The 20,719-nt window shown below is 46.7% G+C and overlaps 1 protein-coding gene across 1 annotated transcript in view; it reads left to right on the top strand.

Moving 5' to 3' along the window:
- Positions 1–542: 542 nt before the first annotated feature.
- qars1 (glutaminyl-tRNA synthetase 1) overlaps positions 543–20,719 on the top strand; it is a 77,340-nt gene continuing 57,163 nt past the window's right edge. Inside the window, exons 1-6 of the mRNA XM_078210020.1 lie at positions 543–675; positions 6,206–6,353; positions 11,647–11,756; positions 15,019–15,094; positions 16,228–16,292; positions 17,199–17,252. Of these exons, the coding sequence (XP_078066146.1) occupies positions 568–675; positions 6,206–6,353; positions 11,647–11,756; positions 15,019–15,094; positions 16,228–16,292; positions 17,199–17,252 (561 nt within the window). The 5' untranslated portion in view covers positions 543–567. The remainder of the gene's footprint in view (positions 676–6,205; positions 6,354–11,646; positions 11,757–15,018; positions 15,095–16,227; positions 16,293–17,198; positions 17,253–20,719) is intronic.

The raw sequence follows: 20,719 nt of genomic DNA on the forward strand, positions 1-20,719 counted from the left end.
AGCAGACAGGTGGTGGGCCAGCACAGGCGCGATGGGCAGAATGGCCACTGAGCAGACAGGCGGTGGGCCAGCACAGGCACGATGGGCAGAATGGCCACTGAGCAACAGGCGGTGGGCCAGCGCAGGCTCGATGGGCAGAATGGCCACTGAGCAGACAGGCAGTGGACCAGCACAGGCATGATGGGCAGAATGGCCACTGAGCAGACAGGCGGTGGGCCAGCACAGGCGCGATGGGCAGAATGGCCACTGAGCAACAGGCGGTGGGCCAGCACAGGCATGATGGGCAGAATGGCCACTGGATGAAACTGCCCAAAGGCTGATGCAACAGTCGAGTTTTCCAATTGGTGAATCATTGTGGAGCCTGCTGTCCCTCCGACCAATCACAGCATTGATTAGATGTGTCGCTCACTGTGATTGGCTGGACGCTGCCAGACGGATGTGCCGCTCGCTTTGATTGGCTGGACGGTGCCGGGCGGATGTGTCGCTCACTGTGATTGGCTGGACGCTGCCAGACGGATGTGCCGCTCGCTGTGATTGGCTGGACGGTGCCGGGACGGAGCTGCAGCAATGGCGGGCCTGGAGCTGCTCCGTGGGATCGGCCTGAGCGAACAGAAAGCGAGGGAAACCCTGAGGAATGAGGGGCTGAGCGGCCTCCTGACACAGGCCATCGAGCAGGTGGGAGCGGGGGTTCAGCTTCTCTCCTCCCGGGAAGGCGGTGCTGGGATTGGGGATGGCGCTGAGCCCGGGGCCGGTGAGCTCAGCCCGGCCGGACCGGGCCTTCAGGGAGGGAAAGCTGCCGGTCTCACCCGCATTGCCCGGGGGCGGGAGCGGGAGAGCCTCCGCTGCACGGGTTGTAGGTGCACCCAGTGTGCTGTTAGTGAGGGGGGTCCTGGATCCCGCCCGCCCCGCCCCCCCAACCCACCAACCGCCCCGCCCCACCAACCCCCCCGCCCCACCGCCCCACCAACCCCCCCGCCCCTTGCCCCCCACCCCCCGCCAACTGCCCCCTGCCAACTGCCCCCCACCCCCTGCCAACTCCCCCGCCAACCCGCTCCCCCGCCAACCCCCCCTGCCAACCCCCCCGCCCCCCGCCAACACCCCCCCACCCCCCCGCCAACACCCCCCCACCCCCCCGCCAACACCCCCCCACCCCCCGCCAACACCCCCCCACCCCCCGCCAACACCCCCCCACCCCCCGCCAACACCCCCCGCCCCACGCCAACCCCCCGCCAACCCCCCACCCCCCGGGAGGGGTGGGGCTCGGCCCTGAGGGAGCGGCTGGGGGGGGCTCGGCCCTGAGGGAGTGCCACGTACCGGGGGGGGGGGGGATCAGCCCTGAGGGAGCTGCCGAGGGGGGCTTGGCCCTGAGGGAATGTCGTGGAGGGGGCTGGCTCGACTCTGAGGGAGCGCCACGCGGCTGGGGGCGCTCAGGGACTTATCAGGTTATGGCATCATCTCTGGAGAGCAATATAATTACCAGCCCAAATCTCCCAATTGTTGGATTTTGGATTGTGGCACAGTGGTATTGTTACTGGGCTAGTAATCCAGAGACCAGGGTAATGCTCTGGGGACCCGGGTTGAAATCTCACCATGACAGATGGTGAAATTTGAATTCAGTAAAAATCTGGAATTAAATATCTTATGATGACTACGGGACCATTGTCGGAAAAGCCTATCTGGTTCATTAATGTCCTTTAGGGAAGGAAATCTGTCATCCCCATCTCGTCTGGCCGACATGTAACTCCAGATCCACTGCAATGTGGTTGACTCTTAAATGCCCTCTGAAATGGCCCACTCAGTTCAAGGGCCGTTCGGCTCCATTCTTTCTCCACAGATGCTTTCAGATGTGCTGGATTTCTAGCATTTTCTGTTTTTGTGTTGTTGAAGGGCAATTAGGGATGGGCAACAAATGTTGACCCAGCTAAAGGAGTCCGTGGACCATGTCTATGTTGTGTGTCTTAGGCTGCACTCCCTTTATGTTTTCCTAAAGAACCTTTTGCTGATGTTTTGTCTGCACTTCAGTCCCACGCTCCTGATCTACGGACACCCGGTGCGGAGAGGGGAGGGTCGGGATGGCGACCTCCTCGTGATCCTGCTCCTGGGCCTGGCGAAACGCGCCATTTACCGGTCCAGGCTGCGGGCGATCGAGGGGGCCGTCCATCCTGACTGTCTTTCCCTCTACCGCGGCTACGTTCGCGGCCAGGTGTCCCTGGAGAGGGAGCATGCGGTGTCCACGGGCGCGGTTGACGCTTTCCGCACCCGCTGGGCACCGCAGGGGTTGGGGTGCATTATTGACCCTAATAATCACATTTTAATTTGATGTTTTTAAGTTTCCTTTGTACTTTGATTTCTGTTCGGGCTGTTCCCCCTCCTTTTTGGGGAGCTGCCCCTTTTACTTTGTCCTGATTTAATCTGAGTTTGTTTACTTGGTTTGGTTTGACCTAAAAAGAGGACAAGCACATCTTGTGAAAGAGTGAAAAAAATTCATTTAATATGAAAATACTTGTACGATAACTCAACAAGGTCTAGACGGGTTAGAGTTTGTAAAATGTGTTCAGGAAAATTTTCAAAATCAGTATATAGAGGTACCAACTAGAGAAGATGCAATATTAGATCTATTAGGAAACGAGTTAGGACAAGTGACGGAAGTGTGTGTAGGGGAACATTTTGGTTCCAGTGATCATAACGCCATTAGTTTCAACTTGATCATGGATAAAGATAGATCTGGTCCTCAGGTTGAGGTTCTAAACTGGAAAAAGGCCAAATTTGAAGAAATGAGAAAGGATCTAAAAAGCGTGGATTGGGACAGGCTGTTCTCTGGCAAGGATGTGATTGGTAAGTGGGAGGCCTTCAAAGGAGAAATTTTGAGAGTGCAAAGTTTGTATGTTCCTGTCAGGATTAAAGGCAAAGTGAATAAGAATAAGGAACCTTGGTTCTCGAGGGATATTGGAACTCTGATAAAGAAGAAGAGAGAGATGTATGACATGTATAGGCAACAGGGAGCAAATAAGATGCTTGAGGAGTATAAAAAGTGCAAGAAACTACTTAAGAAAGAAATCAGGAGGGCTAAAAGACGACATGAGGTTGCTTTGGCAGACAAGGTGAAGGATAATCCTAAGAGCTTCTCCAGGTATATTAAGAGCAAAAGGATAGTAAGGGATAAAATTGGTCCTCTTGAAGATCAGAGTGGTCGGCTATGTATGGAAGCCAAAGAAATGGGGGAGATATTAAATGGGTTTTTTGCATCCGTATTTACTAAGGAAACTGGCATGGAGTCTATGGAAATAAGGCAAACAAGTAGGGAGGTCATGGAACCTATACAGATTAAAGGGGAGGAGGTGCTTGCTGTCTTGAGGCAAATCAGAGTAGATAAATCCCCAGGACCGGACAGGGTATTCCCTCGGACCTTGAAGGAGACTAGTGTTGAAATTGCAGGGGCCCTGGCAGATATATTTAAAATGTCGGTATCTACGGGTGACGTGCCGGATGATTGGAGGATAGCTCATGTTGCTCCGTTGTTTTAAAAAGGCTCAAAAAGTAATGCGGGAAATTATAGGCCGGTAAGTTTGAACGTCAGTAGTAGGTAAATTATTGGAAGGAGTACTAAGAGATAGGATCTACAAATATTTGGATAGACAGGGACTTCTTAGGGAGAGTCAACATGGCTTTGTGCGTGGTAGGTCATGTTTAACCAATCTATTAGAGTTTTTCAAGGAGGTTACCAGGAAAGTGGATGAAGGGAAGGCAGTGGATGTTGTCTACATGGACTTGAGTAAGGCCTTTGACAAGGTCCCACATGGGAGGTTAGTTAGGAAGGTTCAGTCGCTAAGTATACCTGGAGAGGTAGTAAATTGGATTAGACATTGGCTCAATGGAAGAACGTCATGATGTGGAGATGCTGGCGTTGGACTGGGGTGAACACAGTAAGAGTTTTAACAACACCAGGTTAAAGTCCAACAGGTTTATTTGGTAGCAAATACCATTAACTTTCGGAGCGCTGCTCCTTCGGCAGATGGAGTGGAAATCTGCTCTCAAACAGGGCACAGAGACACAAAATCAAGTTACAGAATACTGATTAGAATGCGAATCCCTACAGCCAACCAGACCTTAAAGATACAGACAATGTGGGTGGAGGGAGCATTAAGCACAGGTTAAAGAGATGTGTATTGTCTCCAGACAGGATAGCCAGCAAGTCCAGGAGGCAAGCTGTGGGGGTTACTGATAATGTGACATAAATCCAACATCCCGGTTTAGGCCGTCCTCATGTGTGCGGAACCTGGCTATCAGTTTCTGCTCAGTAACTCTGCGCTGTCGTGTGTCGTGAAGGCCGCCTTGGAGAACGCTTACCTGAAGATCCAAGGCTGAATGCCCGTGACAGTGGAAGGAGCCAGAGAGTGGTAGTGGAGGATTGCTTCTCTGAGTGGAGGCCTGTGACTCGTGGTGTGCCACAGGGATCAGTGCTGGGTCCATTGTTGTTTGTCATCTATATCAATGATCTGGATGATAATGTGGTAAATTGGATCAGCAAGTTTGCTGATGATACAAAGATTGGAGGTGTAGTGGACAGTGAGGAAAGTTTTCAAAGCTTGCAGAGGGATTTGGACCAACTAGAAAAATGGGCTGAAAAATGGCAGATTGAGTTTAATGCAGACAAGTGTGAGGTATTGCACTTTGGAAGGACAAACCAAGGTAGAGCATACAAGATAAATGGTAGGACACTGAAGAGTGCAGTAGAACAGAGGGATTTGGGAATACAGATACATAATTCCCTAAAAGTGGCGTCACAGGTAGATAGGGTCGTAAAGAGGGCTTTTGGTACATTGGCCTTTATAAATCAAAGTATTGAGTATAAGAGTTGGAATGTTACGGTGAGGGTTGTATAAGACATTGGTGAGGCCGAATTTAGAGTATTGTGTGCAGTTTTGGTCACCTAATTACAGGAAGGATATTAATAAGGTTGAAAGAGTGCAGAGAAGAATTACAAGGATGTTGCCGGGACTTGAGAAGCTGAGTTACAGAGAAAGGTTGAATAGGTTAGGACTTTATTCCCTGGCGCGTAGAAGAATGAGGGGAGATTTGATAGAGGTGTACAAAATTATGATGGGTATAGATAGAGTGAATGCAAGCAGGCTTTTTCCACTGAGGCTAGGGGAGAAAAAAACTAGAGGACATGGGTTAAGGGTGAAGGGGGAAAAGTTTAAAGGGAATATTAGGGGGGGCTTCTTCACACAGAGTGGTGGGAGTGTGGAATGAGCTGCCAGGTGAAGTGGTGAATGCGGGCTCACTTTTAACATTTAAGAAAAACTTGGACAGGTATATGGATGAGAGGGGTGTGGGGGATATGGTCCAGGTGCAGGTCAGTGGGACTAGGCAAAAAATGGTTCGGCACAGACAAGAAGAGCCAAAAGGCCTGTTTCTGTGCTGTAATTTCCTATGGTTCTAACAGTCAATGATTCCCTTTATCATCTTTACGCTGTATCTAACCCCATGCTGTACCTGTCCTAGGAGTGTTTGATGGGGACAGTGTAGAGAGAGCTTTACTCTGTATCTAATCCCGTGCTGTACCTGTCCTGGGAGTGTTTGATGGGGACAGTGTGGAGGGAGCTTTACTCTGTATCTAACCCTGTGCTGTACCTGTCCTGGGAGTGTTTGATGGGGGACAGTGTAGAGGGAGCTTTACTCTGTATCTAACCCTGTGCTGTACCTGTCCTGGGAGTGTTTGATGGGGACAGTGTAGAGGGAGCTTTACTCTGTATCTAACCCCGTGCTGTACCTGTCCTGGGAGTGTTTGATGGGGTAATTTGGGGTTTTGGATGTGCAAGTAAAGTGACTTCATGTTCACAGGATAAGAGAAAAGGAAGTGGAATTAATGGAAATGTTGGGTGATTGGCCATCTGTTGGATAATGTGGGATTTGAATGGCAGAAGAATAATGGGAATATTAGGATGAGTGATGTAAAGGAATAGCCATCCTAATAATCTGAGATTAGCAAGCTGAGCGCAGGGCTGTGTGTGAGTTGAAGTCAAGGACAGTGTTGACTGCAATCAGGAGCTGAATTTCTGTGTTTTGCAGGAATATCATTTCTGGTTTTCCATTAGCTGAAATAATTTGTCATTGACTGGGGGCAATAGTGGGATGTGGGCTCCATGTATCTTCCAGACCCCCTGCCAGCTCCTCATAGCGCTCTCTCTCTCTCTCTTTCCAGGCACAGGCGATTTTGGGTTCCACTCTGGACAAGGCGACAGGCACACTTCTGTACAGTGCAGCCACTCGGCTCAAAGACCAGGGACACCTGGCCTTCCTGGTCAGGTACATTGCAAACAAGGAAGTGAACTCGGACCTGCAGCTCAGTGGTGAGGACAGCCCCCCAACTGCCAATTTCTTTAGTAAATAAGATGAATGGCTTCATTAGAAAGCTAATTGGTGCAATGACAATTAACCGTGCAGCTAATATTACTATCGCTTCTCAGCCTTTTGGCTAACATCAAGTGTGAGATCAAGCCCAAGCTGGGTGCAACGCCTTATCTTGTCAGCTTAGATCTTGTTTGTCTCTCTTGTGGGAACCATGAATTGGATTCTGTTGGATTTTGAATTTGGGTTCTGGAACAAGCAAGGAATGGATTTGGGTTTGCCCACTCAATTCTGAGAATTTCCTTTGTCACTTTAAGAATGGAGTAAAAAATTAAACATTGTCGTGGCAATGGACGTATCATGTATCTCCCAGCTGTACTGGATAGATTGGCTGCTGCATTTCTGTCAGAGGAGTGACTCAAGAATCAGTTCACGATCAAACGCTTTGTGATGTTCACAGGAATTATGGTATTCAATCTGCAGGAGAGCCAGTAAATGCTGTATCGAATCAACTTCTTGTAATATTAGCTTCTTGTGTCCTAGACTTCAGATAGAAGAATAAACTCTGCAGTGGACTGTGGTTGAAGCTATATTACCTTCCAGGCCACACAGGAATTGGATAAATACTTGAAAGGGAAAAGAATTGCAAGAACATGATAAAAGAGTAGGAGGAAGTGGGACTAATTGGATGGTTTCAAAGGGCCAGCACAAGCACAGTGGGCCAAATGGCATCCTTTTGTGCACTATGGAAAAAAACATAAGAGGACGCTGAAAGTCTGCAAAGGGATATAGATTGTCTAAGTGAGTGGGCAAGGGTCTGGCAGGTGGAGTACAATGTTGGTAAATGTGAGATCATCCATTTTGGTAGGAATAACAGCAAAATGGACTATTATTTAAATGGTAAAAAATTGCAGCATGCTGCTGTGCAGAGGGACCTGGGTGTCCTTGTGCATGAATCACAAAAAGTTGGTTTCAGGTGAAGCAGGTAATTAAGAAGGCAAGTGGAATTTTGTCCTTCATTGCTAGAGGGATGGAGTTTAAAAACAGCGAGGTTATGTTGCAGCTGTATTAGGTGCTGGTGAGGCCACACCTGGAGTGCTGTGTACAGTTTTGGTGTCCTTACTTGAGAAAAGATATACTGGCACTGGAGGGGGTGCAGAGGAGATTCACTAGGTTGATTCCAGGGCTGAGAGGGTTGGCTTATGAGGAGAGACTGAGTAGACTGGGGCTATACTCATTGAAATTCAGAAGAATGAGGGGCGATCTTATAGAAACATATAAGATTATGAAGGGAATAGATAAGATAGAAGCAGGGAAGTTGTTTCCACTGGCAGGTGTAACTAGAACTAGGGGGCATGGCCTCAAAATAAGGGGGAGCGGATTTAGGACCGAGTTGAGGAGGAACTTCTTCACACAAAGAGTTGTGAATCTGTGGAATTCCCTGCCCAGTGAAGCAGTTGAGGCTCCCTCATTGAATGTTTTTAAGGCAAGGATAGATAGATTTTTGAACAGTAAAGGAATTAAGGGTTATGGTGAGCGGGCGGGTAAGTGGAGCTGAGTCCACGAAAAGATCAGCCATGATCATATTGAATGGCGGAACAGGCTCAAGGGGCCAGATGGCCGACTCCTGCTCCTAGTTCTTATGTTCTTATGTAAATAGGAAAGGTGCAGACTTCATGCTGCTCGGCCATCCATTACAATTCTGGCTGGATGAAATCATGGAATCAATATAGCACAAGAGCAATCCATTCGGCCCATCATTCCTGTGCTAGCTGTTTGGTACAACTACACAATTCATCTTGCTGCCCTTGCTCTTTCCCTATAGCTCTAGAAATGTTTCCTTTGCAGGTGTTTATCCATTTCCCTTTGGAAAGTTATTGAATCTGAGTCTAGCGTTTCAGGCAATATATTTCAGGCAGTGTGTGCAGTTCTGGTCACCTCACTTTAAGAATGATGTGGAAGCATTGGAAAGAGTGCAGAGGAGATTTACCAGGATGCTGCCTGGTTTGGAGAGTAGGTCTTATGAGGAAAGGTTGAGGGAGCTCGGGCTGTTCTCTTTAGAGCGGAGGAGGATGAGAGGCGACTTAATAGAGGTTTATAAGATGATGAGGGGGATAGATAGAGTGGACGTTCAGAGACTATTTCTTCAGGTGGATGTAGCTGTTACGAGAGGGCATAACTATAAGGTTCATGGTGGGAGATATAGGAGGGATGTCCGAGGTAGGTTCTTTACTCAGAGAGTGGTTGAGGTGTGGAATGGACTGCCTGCAGTGATAGTGGAGTCGGACACTTTAGGAACTTTCAAGCGGTTATTGGATAGGCACATGGAGCACACCCGAATGATAGAGAGTGGGATAGCTTGATCTTGGTTTCGGACAAAGCTCGGCACAACATCGAGGGCCGAAGGGCCTGTATTGTGCTGTACTGTTCTATGTTCTATTCCCAATTGCCATTTCTCTTCATCTCCACGCTGAGTTTTACTTTTTTACTTTGCTGATGACACCAAAGTCACCAAAGACACTTTGCTGATGACACCAAAGTCGGTGGTGTGGTAGACAGTGAGGAAGGGTGTCGTAGTTTGCAGGAAGACTTAGACAGGTTGCAAAGTTGGGCCGAGAGGTGGCGGATGGAGTTTAATGCGGAGAAGTGTGAGGTAATTCACTTTGGTAGGAATAACAGATGTGTTGAGTATAGGGCTAACGGGAGGACTTTGAATAGTGTGGAGGAGCAGAGGGATCTAGGTGTATGTGTGCATAGATCCCTGAAAGTTGGGAATCAAGTAGATAAGGTTGTTAAGAAGGCATATGGTGTCTTGGCGTTTATTGGTAGGGGGATTGAATTTAGGAGTCGTAGCGTTATGTTGCAACTGTACACAACTCTGGTGCGGCCGCACTTGGAGTACTGTGTGCAGTTCTGGTCCCCACATTACAGGAAGGATGTGGAGGCTTTGGAGAGGGTGCAGAGGAGGTTTACCAGGATGTTGCCTGGTATGGAGGGGAGATCCTATGAGGAGAGGCTGAGGGATTTGGGATTGTTTTCGCTGGAAAGGCGGCGGCTAAGAGGGGATCTTATTGAAACATATAAGATGATTAGAGGTTTAGATAGGGTGGATAGTGATAGCCTTTTTCCTCTGATGGAGAAATCCAGCACGAGGGGGCATGGCTTTAAATTGAGGGGGGGTAGTTATAGAACCGATGTCAGGGGTAGGTTCTTTACCCAGAGGGTGGTGAGGGATTGGAATGCCCTGCCAGCATCAGTAGTAAATGCGCCTAGTTTGGGGGCGTTTAAGAGATCCGTAGATAGGTTCATGGACGAAAAGAAATTGGTTTAGGTTGGAGGGTCACAGTTTTTTTTTTAACTGGTCGGTGCAACATCGTGGGCCGAAGGGCCTGTTCTGCGCTGTAATGTTCTATGTTCTATGTTCTATGTTCTATGTACTTGGGGTGAAGATTAATGGGAACACAGGTTTCTCCCATAGTTGGACAAAGTTTGTTAAATTAATGTGTTAGTTTCTGATTTTAACACTTTGTCCAGTACTCTGCCTAAAATGTGATGCTTTTCACCAGAACAAGGTCATCTATGTGGGGATCCACAAGAGATGGATGAGATCCGAAATGAATGTTTCTCATCGGTATTTACTGTTGAGAAAAGCATGGATGTTTGGGAACTTGGGAAATAAATAGTGATGTTTTGAGCAGTGTACATATTACAGAGAAGGAGGTGCTGGAAGTCTTAAAGCGTATCAAGGTAGATAAATCCACGGGACCTGATGAAGTCTATCCCAAGGCGTTGTGGGAGGCTAGAGAGGAAATTGCGTGTCCCCTAGCCGAGAAATTGGAATCATCGATAGTCACAGGTGAAGATTGAAGGGTGGCAAATGTTGTTCCTTTGTTTAAAAAGGGCTGCAAGGAAAAGCCTGGGAACTATAGACGGTGAGCCTAACATCTGTAGTGGGTAAGTTGTTAGAAGGAATTCTGAGAGACAGGGTCTACAGGCATTTAGAGATACAAGGACTGATTAGGGACTGTCAGCATGGCTTTGTGAGTGGAAAATTACGTCTCACGAATTTGATTGCGTTTTTTTGAAGAGGTAACCAAGAAGGTAGATGAGGGCAGTGGAGTTAATGTTGTCTACATGGATTTTAGCAAGGCCTTTGACGAGGTATTACACAATAGATGCAAAGGGTCCTACAAAGGATCATCTGGACTTGAAACGTCAGCTCTTTTCTCTCCTTACAGATGCTGCCAGACCTCCTGAGATTTTCCAGGTTGTTGGGTGAGGTTAAATCTCACAGGATCCAGGGTGAGGTAGCCAATTCAATACAAAATTGGCTTGACGACAGAAGACAGAGGGTGGGTGTAGAGGGTTGTTTTTGAGGTAGTAGTAGAGGTGGGTACAATTTTATCTTTTAAAAAGCATTTAGATAGTTACATGGGTAAGATGGGTACAGAGGGATATGGGCCAAACGTGGGCAATTCGGATGAGCTTAATGGTAAAAAGTGGGCGGCATGGACAAGTTGGGCCGAAGGGCCTGTTTCCATGCTGTAAACCTCTATGACTCTCTGTCTCCATGACGTGCTTCTTGATGTGTGGTCATGTTGGAAATACGGCAGCCAATTGCGCGCAGCTAGCTCCCACAAACAGCAATGTGATAATGACCAGATCATCTGGAACTTTATTGTGATGATGTTTGAGGATTAAAATATTGGCCAGGACATCTCCCCTGCTCTCCTTCCAAATAGTGGCATGCGATCTTTTACATCCACCAGGGCAGGCAGCTGGGACTCTCTTGGTGTATCGGCTTATCTGAAAGACAGCATCTCCAGCAATTCAGCACTCCCTCAGCACTGCGCTGGAGTGTGAGGTTTGATCTTTGCGCTCAAGCCTGGAATGGGCCTTGAAACCAGACCTTTTAACTGCGAGATTAGTGTGCCACCCACTGAACCATGGCTGACACTGGTGTTTTGTACTAAAATGTAATTGCACAGGATGCGTGATCTGTGGGATTAATGCTTTGCATGCAAGTTTGCATTGAATGCAGTGCTTGTTGGCCTTGGCTTGACTTACCACGTGTCCTAATTGTTTTCCTAAATATTACACTAATCGGGGTTTTAAAAATATCTTCATTACTTACTTTGTTTTCTGTTTCTCTTCCTCTGTTTCCTCTCAATCACTACTCTGATTTCTCCTTTTGTACTCACCAATCCAAAACATCTGAATCCTACTGTAAACAGTCAACAAGTGAGATTACTTCATTTAGGAGAAAAAAACTTAACATTTTGTTTCTTCAATTAGCTTCTCTAGATTACATCAAAAACCATCAGGTGGATCCAATTGACAGCGAAGATTTTGAGAGAGAATGTGGTATTGGAGTTGTGGTGACACCAGAACAGATTGAGGAAGCGGTGAGTGCATTCAGCTTGTTGTGTTGTCTGCTGCAAAGACATTTCCTAAATCGGATTTAAATGCCAGGAGATGGGTGACTCTCCCTCAGTCCGACTATAATCAGCTCCTTGCTATAGCAGCTCGGTGTGTGACTGTCTGCTCTGTTGTTTGGATTAGATCCTAAACTGATCTGAATGGAGCGGATGTCACTGGGCAGCTGAGAACTGACACTGGAGAATATCAATTGCCAAGTTATTCCAGTCCAGCTATAACACTGGCACCCACCTGACAATATAGAAAATTGGCCGGGTCGGTCCTGTCCTCGAGCAGCAGAACAAATCAAACTGCCAATTACTGCCCCATCAGACTTCTTTTAATCATTTGCAAAGTGACGCAAGGGGTCAGTAACAGCACTACCGAATGGCACTGATATTGCAATAACCTGCTCACTGACAGTGTGGGTTCCACCAGGAGCACTCGCTTCTTGACCTCATTGGTTCATAGAAACTAGAAGCAGGAGGAGGCCATTCGGCTCTTTGAGCTTGCTCCGCCATTCATTTTGATCATAGCTGGTCATCAAAATCAATGTCCTGATTCTCCCTCTCTCTCTTCCCCCCCAATAATCCTCTGATCCCTTTAGCCACAAGAGCTATATCTAATTTCTTCTTGAAATCACACAACGTTTTGGCCTCAATTACATTCTGTGGGAGTGAATTCCACACATTCACCACCCTCTGGGTGAAGAAATTTCTCCTCACCTCAGTCCTAAAAGGTTTACCCCTTTTCCTCAATCTAGGACCCCTAGTTCTGGACTCCCCCACCATTGGGAACATTCTTTCTGAATCTACCCTGTTAGAATTTTATAAATTTCTATGAGATCTCCTCTCACTCTTCTAAACTCCAGTGAATATAATCCTAACAGACTTGGTCTCTCCTCATATGGCAGACCTGCCCTCCCAGGAATCAGCCTGGTAAACCTTCACTGTGCTCCCTCTATAGCAAGGACATCCTTCCTCAGATAAGGAGACCAAAACGGCACACAATACCCCAGGTGTGGCCTCACCAATGTCCTATACAATTGTAGCAAAACATCCCTATCTCTATACTCAAATCCTCTCGCTATGAAGGCCAACATACCATTTGCCTTCTTTACTGCCTGCTGTACCTGCGCGCTTACTTTCAGCGACTGGTGCACAAGGGCTCCGAGGTCTCGTTGAGTATCCACCTCTCTCAATTTATACCCATTCAAGTAATAATCTGTCATCCTATTATTGCTACCAAAGTGGATAACCTCACATTTATCCACATTATACTGCATCTGCCATGCAGATACCCACACACTCAGCCTGTCCAAATCACGCTGAAGCATCTTTGCATCCTCCTCACAGCTCACCCTCCCACCCAACTTTGTATCATCTGCAAATTTGGAGATAATGCATTCAGTTCCATTTTCCAAATTATTTGTCAACAGTTGGGGTCCTCGTACAGATCCCTGCGGAACCCCACTAGTCACTGACTGCCAATCGGAAAAATACCCATTTATGCCAACTGTTTGCTTCTTATCTGCTAACCAGTTTTCTATCCATCTCGACATTACCTGCAATCCAGGTGCGTTAATTTTACATAGTAGCCTGTTATGTGAGACCTTGTTGAAAATCTAAATAAACCACATGCACTGGTTCTCCTCGGTCAACTCCATTAGTTACATCTTCAAAAATTCCAATAGATTCGTCAAGCACGATTTCCCTTTTGTAAATCCACGCTGACTTTGTCTGATTATACCACTGCCTTCCAAATGCCCAGTTCAAACATGGAGAAAAGAGCTGAGGCCAGAGGTGAGAGTGACAGCTCTTGACATCAAGGTTGCATTTGACTGACTGTGGGATCAAGGAACCCCAGCAAAACTGGAGTAAATGAGATTCAGGGGGAAAGCTCTCCGCTGGTTGGAATCATACCCGGCACAAAGGAAGATGGTTGTGGTGATTGGAGGTCAATTATCTCAGCTCCAGGACATCACTGCAGGAGATCCTCAGGGTTAGTGTCCGAGGCCCAACTATTTTCAGCTGCTTCATCAATGACCTTCCTTTGAACATAAGGTCAGAGGTGGGGATGTTCGTCGATGATTGCACAACGTTCAGCACCATTTGAGACTCCTCGGATACTGAAGCAGTCCATGTTCAAATGCAGCAAGACCTGGATAATCTCCAAGCTTGGGCTGGAGATTGTCCAGGGAATGACCATCTGCAAAAAGAGAGAATCTAACCATCGCCTCTTGACATTCGATGGCATTATCATCACTGAATCCCCCACCGTCAACATCCTGGGGGTTACTATTGACCAGAAACGGAACTGGACAAGCCATATAAATACAGTGGCTACAAGAGCAGGTCAGAGGCTGGGAATCCTGCGGGTGAGTAACTCACCTCCTGACTCCCCAAAGCCTGTCCACCATCTACACGGCACAAGTCAGGAGTGTGATGGAATACTCCCCACTTGCCTGGATGGGTGCAGCTCCAACAACACTCAAGAAGCTCAACACCATCCAGGAAAAATCAACCCGCTTGATTTGCTACCCCATCCACCACCTTAAACATTCACTCCCTCCACCAGTGATGTGCAGTGGCAGCCTTATCTACTATAAACAAGGTGCACTGCAGCAACTTAACAAGCTTCCTTCCACAGCATCTTCCAATCCTACAACCACTACTACCTAGACGGACTAGGGCAGCAGATACCTGGAAGTTCCCTCCAAGATGTACACCATTCTGACTTAGAAATATATTGCCATTCTTTTACTGTCGCTGGGTCACAATCCTGGAGCTCCCTCCCTAATGGCACTGTGAGTGTATCTACACTGCAGCGTTTCTAGAAGGCAGCTCACCATCACCTTCTCGAGGGTAATTAAGGATGGGCAGTAAGTGTTGCCCCTAGCCAGTGGCACACACATTCCGCGTAAGAATAAGAAATAATTCCTGTTTTTCTCACGCTTCCGATAGTAAGAACACTTGGCGTTTTGAGTTTGTCTGGCAGTGTCAAGGACATCCCCCTTTCCAAATACTCCGCAGGTATCAAAGGTCAAACAGCTCAAAGAGCAGCTAAGAATTCCAAGAGGTGAGTTGTCTGGGTTCTCTGTGTTGTGCACACAGGCCACCCCAACATGGAATTTATTTTTCTTTTAAGGAAAGTTATTGATGGTGTTGAGGATATTAATAATTTAGTGTTCACAGTATAAATGAAATGACATTGGAGTGCCTCTAACCATTCTCTTTGTGTCCTCCCTAGGTTGAAGCAGCTGTCTGCAAGTATAGGAACCAGATAATGCTGGACCGTTATCGCTTTAACATGGGGCTGTTAATGGGTGAGTTTTACACGAAGGAAGCAAGGAAATTCCACTCGGCCCACTCTTCCTGACCCCATCCCGCCCCCATATCCAGTGTATAACTGTAACTCCAAGGCAGGAATTTGCCGGTTTATTTTAAGGATAGGGGAATGTGGGCCTGTGACCTTCAGCGATGGGACATGATTCTGGAATTTCAGAATCCAGTAATCTAAAGGCTTGGTCTAAAAATCCTGAAAATGTGAGTTTTCATTCCTCCTGATGGTTTGACAACAGAATTGTTTTTCTAAAATCTGGAAATGTAAAGTAAAAGTGGCCATGTGGCTTTTAGATTGTCAGAAAACACCAGCTGATTCAATAACGCCACAAGTGCCATTGTTACCAGGTCTGCTTTCAGAACAGCCTTCTGAATTAGTCAGGGTAACATTCTGTTAGATCAAAGTGCAATGAATCAGGAAGACCCATCAGCATTGCCCTCTCTAGGTGACTCAGGACGGATAATAAATGTCAGATTTGACAGCCAGGCTCACACTCCATCAGCAATGTTTTAAAAGCAGGGCGAGGTTACTGCCAAGTTTTGCTGTTTTGGTCTGTCACCTTAAAGTCACACAGGAAACTTTGTCAAATGCTGTTACAAAGCTCCTTAATGTTGAGGCACTTTTCACAAACACCACTGACCTCCCTGCCCCATCTGTCAAAACACTGAGATGTGTCCCCACAAGAAAGGAGGGAAATGATTCATTGCTGTTCTGAAAATGTCAGCATCCTATTGGCATTGATAGGGTTCTGGGAGTTTGGTCACTTACAGAATGGCCACAGAACAGGAGAGAATGAGGAGACGTGTTTTTAATTAGTGATCTGTAATGTGCTGCCTGGAAGCATATCGTATAACTTTCCAACGTAAATTGAATTAGGGTTTGAAAGGACAAGTTTTCACGGTTAAGGGAAACGAGCAGGGTGAGTGGGACTAATTGAATAACTGTTTCAAAGAAGGCAGTACTGCGGGCTGAATGGCCTGCTATGCTGTTAAAATGTATGGTTCTGACTGATTGGAGGAGACAGCTCTTTCAAAAGAACTGAGTTGCTGGATGTTGAGTTTTGAGAGTCGGGGGTTAATGTTTGGGGCTTTTTAATGTCACATCTGTCTCTTCCAGGTGAAGTGAGAAATAAACTGAAGTGGGCAGATGGGAAGATTATCAAGAATGAAGTGGATCTACAGGTAAGTGCAGCACAATGTTCTTGTCAGTGAGAGCTTTGAACTATTCACCTTGTGTTCAAACGGGCCTTCAGTGAAGTGTCTCCTCTGGAAGCTGGCATCTCTGGACAGTGCAAAAGCTTCACTGAAGTGAGACTTCTGTCACTCTGCATAATGTTGCTGGAGTGGGTTTTGAACCCACAGCTTTCTGACTCAGGAGAGAGAGTGAGAATTTACTGAGTCACAGCTGACAACTAAGAGAGAGTTTGACGGGGAGAGCAACCTGATTCTCCTCTCACTGCCTGTACAATAATTCAGAAACTAATCAACATTAACTTTAGAAAGCAGATGAAAAAAAGTCTTTGGAAAGACTCAGTAGATTTGTGACAGGATCTTGTGACTGGTATGGAGCCAGTAATGGACTTCTCATCTCTGTGAGCTACTGGCTCACTCTTCATGTAAGTAAACGTCTACAGTGCATAGTAACTGGCCATGAATAGATCTCACCCTCTGCTGTGGGAAGGACCTTGTGCAAGTACAGGCATGCAGCGTGTACCTGCTGCAAATATCATTACTCTTGGGGACCTACTGCAAATACTGACAAAAATCCAGGTCTTAACTTGCTAAAAGCAGACTCTGCTACCCAACAGAACGCAGCAATTAAATTTTATTAGAACACAGAAACAGGCCATTCTCGAAGAATTGAATATGTTGCCATCTGCTCCAAGAAAGTAGAAATATAATGACTTGTACGTCCTCATTTTAAACTCATACTCTACCCGTTTCCCAATATATTACCTCAGCCAGCTGTCTTCTCCAAACTTTAGTTTAAATATAAGCTAACAGTGTGTCTTGGGGTAAGTATCCTGACTTAGTTGTTTAAATTGTTCCTTGGTAAATAAGTTTTGATATCTATGTTTCACCTTTCAGGTTCTGAATTTACTGGGTCCAAAGACTGAAGCTGACCTAGAAAAGAAGCCAAAGGTTTGATTGCTTCATATTCGCAATGGCGTTGTGAGATGTGTGAACTGTTGCTGAAGCTGCTGTGTGTAATAGTCTGGCTGTGATTTTATCTGCAGATGGGAAAGAGGTTTTTTAAATGGGGTGTGAGCACCACTGGATAGATCAGTATTTGTAGCCCATCCCTAATTGTCCTTGAGAAGGTGGTAGTGAACAGCTGCTATGAACTGCTGAAGGCCCTTTGGCATAGGTTCAAAGAAAATGGGTGTTGGGTGTCACTGAACATCATCCCGAAGTATTCCCCAGGTCAGGGTTTCAGCTGGGGCGAAAGAGGAATCGGAAGTTAATCGGCACAGACATACAACAACTCCCGCATACGCATCTTAAACACTTGACCATATTGCATGATAAAGAAAGGCTGGTGGAACTTGTCACCCAGTCACCAAGTTGTCAAAATGCCACAAAGGTGCCTGCAATGTGATGGTTGTTAACTTTATCACTTCAATTAAGAGCCTTGTTTAATTGGTGTGGCCGATGTGGTTATTATTCACTTTGTTTAAGTTTCCAGCGCTAATATCTCAATCCTCAGTATGAATGAAGCTTGCACCCAAGACTTTACATTGAAATCAGGTTAATTAAATCTTAAACTGAATGCAGCTTATTGCTATCCCTTTGAAAGGTGTCCAGTATGCAGGACATAACGCCCTTTGATGAAGTACAGCATTGAAAGTCGTTCACTCGGTTTGCAGATTTTAAAGAAGGTTTCCTCTCATTTCTCCCAATGTCTAAGGGTCTAACTCACTACCTCATCCATAACCGTGGCATGCAAACCGAAACATCTCCAGTCTGAGCCGGTCTCTGTTATATAAAGAAGTTGCATTTGTTATCCGTGATTCAGAAAATTTGCATTTGAATCCCAATTACAGAGATTTGAGCAATAATCTCATCTGATACTCTGCAGCACTGAGGGAGGCATTGTCAGTGCTGAGGGAGTGCCGCACTGTCAGAGGGTCAGTGCTGAGGGAGTGCGGCACTGTCAGAGAGTCAGTGCTGAGGGAGTGCCGCACTGTCAGAGAGTCAGTGCTGAGGGAGTGCCGCACTGTCAGAGGGTCAGTGCTGAGGGAGTGCCGCACTGTCAGAGGGTCAGTGCTGAGGGAGTGCGGCACTGTCAGAGAGTCAGTGCTGAGGGAGTGCCGCACTGTCAGAGAGTCAGTGCTGAGGGAGTGCCGCACTGTCAGAGGGTCAGTGCTGAGGGAGTGCCGCACTGTCAGAGGGTCAGTGCCGAGGGAGTGCGGCACTGTCGGAGGGTCAATCTTTTGATGAATCAGTTAGAGTCAGAGGTTTACAGCATGGAACAGGCCCTTTGGCCCAACTTGTCCATGCCGCCCTTTTTTTTAAACCCATAAGCTAGTCCCAATTGCCTTCATTTTGCCCATATCTCTCTATACCCATCGTACCCACATAACTATCTACATGCTTTTTAAAAGACAAAATTGTACCCGCCTCTACTACTACCTCTGGCAACTTGTTCCAGATACTCACCACCCTCTGTGTGAAAAAATTTCCCCTCTGGACACTTTTGTATCTCTCCCCTCTCACCTTAAACCTATGCCCTCTAGTTTTAGACTCCCCTACCTTTGGGAAAAGATATTGACTACCTAGCTGATCTATGCCCCTCATTATTTTATAGATCTCTATAAGATCACCCCTCAGCCTCCTACGCTCCAGAGAAAAAAGTCCCAGTCTATCCAGCCTCTCCTCATAACTCAATCCATCAAGTCCCGGTAGCATCCTAGTAAAATTAAGATTGCTTTTACCCTCTCAGGCATGTGCAATAACTCCCATGGTGCAATTTCAGTCTTGTGTTCTAGGTCAATATTTATCCCTGAAGCAACATCTGAAGACAGATTCTCATTTATCATGTTGCTGTTTTTGGGAGATTGCTGTGTTAATTAACTCCGAAATCTCCTACAGTGCAACAGTGACTGCTTTTAAAGAGTACTCTTTTGGCCCAGATTTCCCCTCAGCTGCATTGTGATTGTGTTCTGCACTGATCTCACAGAACATTTCCCCCCAAAATCTTAGCGATCTCTGTGGTAAAGATTTGCTTTTTCCCAATGTCAGTTTTATTGTGGCCCCAGCTCCCGGGGATCCCAGAAACAGTGATTCCAACAAAGCAACCAAGAAACATTCTCCAGCAGCAAAGCAGGAGGCAGTGAACAGGTTTTTTTCATTCACTCTTTATACTTTGACAAAAAACAACGTCATTTGGGACATGCACTGGGATTAAGTCAAAGTTGAAATATAAACCAGCCTTAAACTTAAGGGGGAGGGGGACCAGCCCCAAGTTGTGGTTCACAGAGGCACTCAAGACATAGGTAGGAAGAGGGATGGGGATGTAAGGCAGAAATTCAGGGAGTTAGGGTGGAAGCTTAGGGCAAGAACAAACAGAGTTGTTATCTCTGGTTTGTTACCCGTGCCACGTGATAGTGAGGAGAGGAATAGGGAGAGAGAGCAGTTGAAGACGTGGTTACAGAGATGGTGCAGGAGGGAGGGATTCAGATACCTGGACAATTGGGGCTCTTTCTGGGGTAGGTGGGACCTCTACAAACAGAATGGTCTGCACCTGAATCAGAGGGGTACCAATATCTTGGGGGGGAAATTTGCTAATGCTCTTCGGGAGGGTTTAAACTAATTCAGCAGGGGGGTGGGAACCTGAATTGTAGCTCCGGTGTGCAGGACGTTGAGAGTAGTGAGGTCATGGATGAGGTTTCAGAGTCGCAGGAGTGTACTGGCAGGCAGGAAGGCAGTTTGAAGTGTGTATACTTCAACGCCAGGAGCATCCGGAATAAGGTGGGTGAGCTTGCAGCATGGGTTGGTACCTGGGATTTCGATGTGGCCATCTCGGAGACATGGATAGAGCAGGGACAGGAATGGTTGTTGCAGGTTCCAGGGTTTAGATGTTTCAGTAAGTGCAGGGAAGGTGGTAAAAGAGGGGGAGGTGTGGCATTGTTAATCAAGAAGTCTCACAACACCAGGTTAAAGTCCAACAGGTTTATTTGGTAGCAAATACCATAAGCTTTCGGAGCACTGCTCCTTCGTCAGGAGGACGAAGGAGCAGTGCTCCGAAAGCTTATGGTATTTGCTATCAAATAAACCTGTTGGACTTTAACCTGGTGTTGTGAGACTTCTTACCGTGTTCACCCCAGTCCAACGCCGGCATCTCCACATCATTGTTAGTCAAGGACAGTATTACGGCGGCAGAAAGGACATTTGATGAGGTCTCGTCTACTGAGGTAGTTTGGGCTGAGGTTAGAAACAGGAAAGGAGAGATCACCCTGTTGGGAGTTTTTTATAGACCTCCGAAAAGTTCCAGAGATGTAGAGGAAAAGATTGCAAACATGATTCTGGATAGGAGCGAAAGTAACAGGGTAGTTGTACTGGGGGACTTTAACTTTACAAATATTGACTGGAAAAGCTGTAGTTCGAGT

The sequence above is a fragment of the Mustelus asterias genome, chromosome 3 (assembly GCF_964213995.1).
Source record: "Mustelus asterias chromosome 3, sMusAst1.hap1.1, whole genome shotgun sequence".
Classification (NCBI taxonomy): Eukaryota; Metazoa; Chordata; class Chondrichthyes; order Carcharhiniformes; family Triakidae; genus Mustelus; species Mustelus asterias.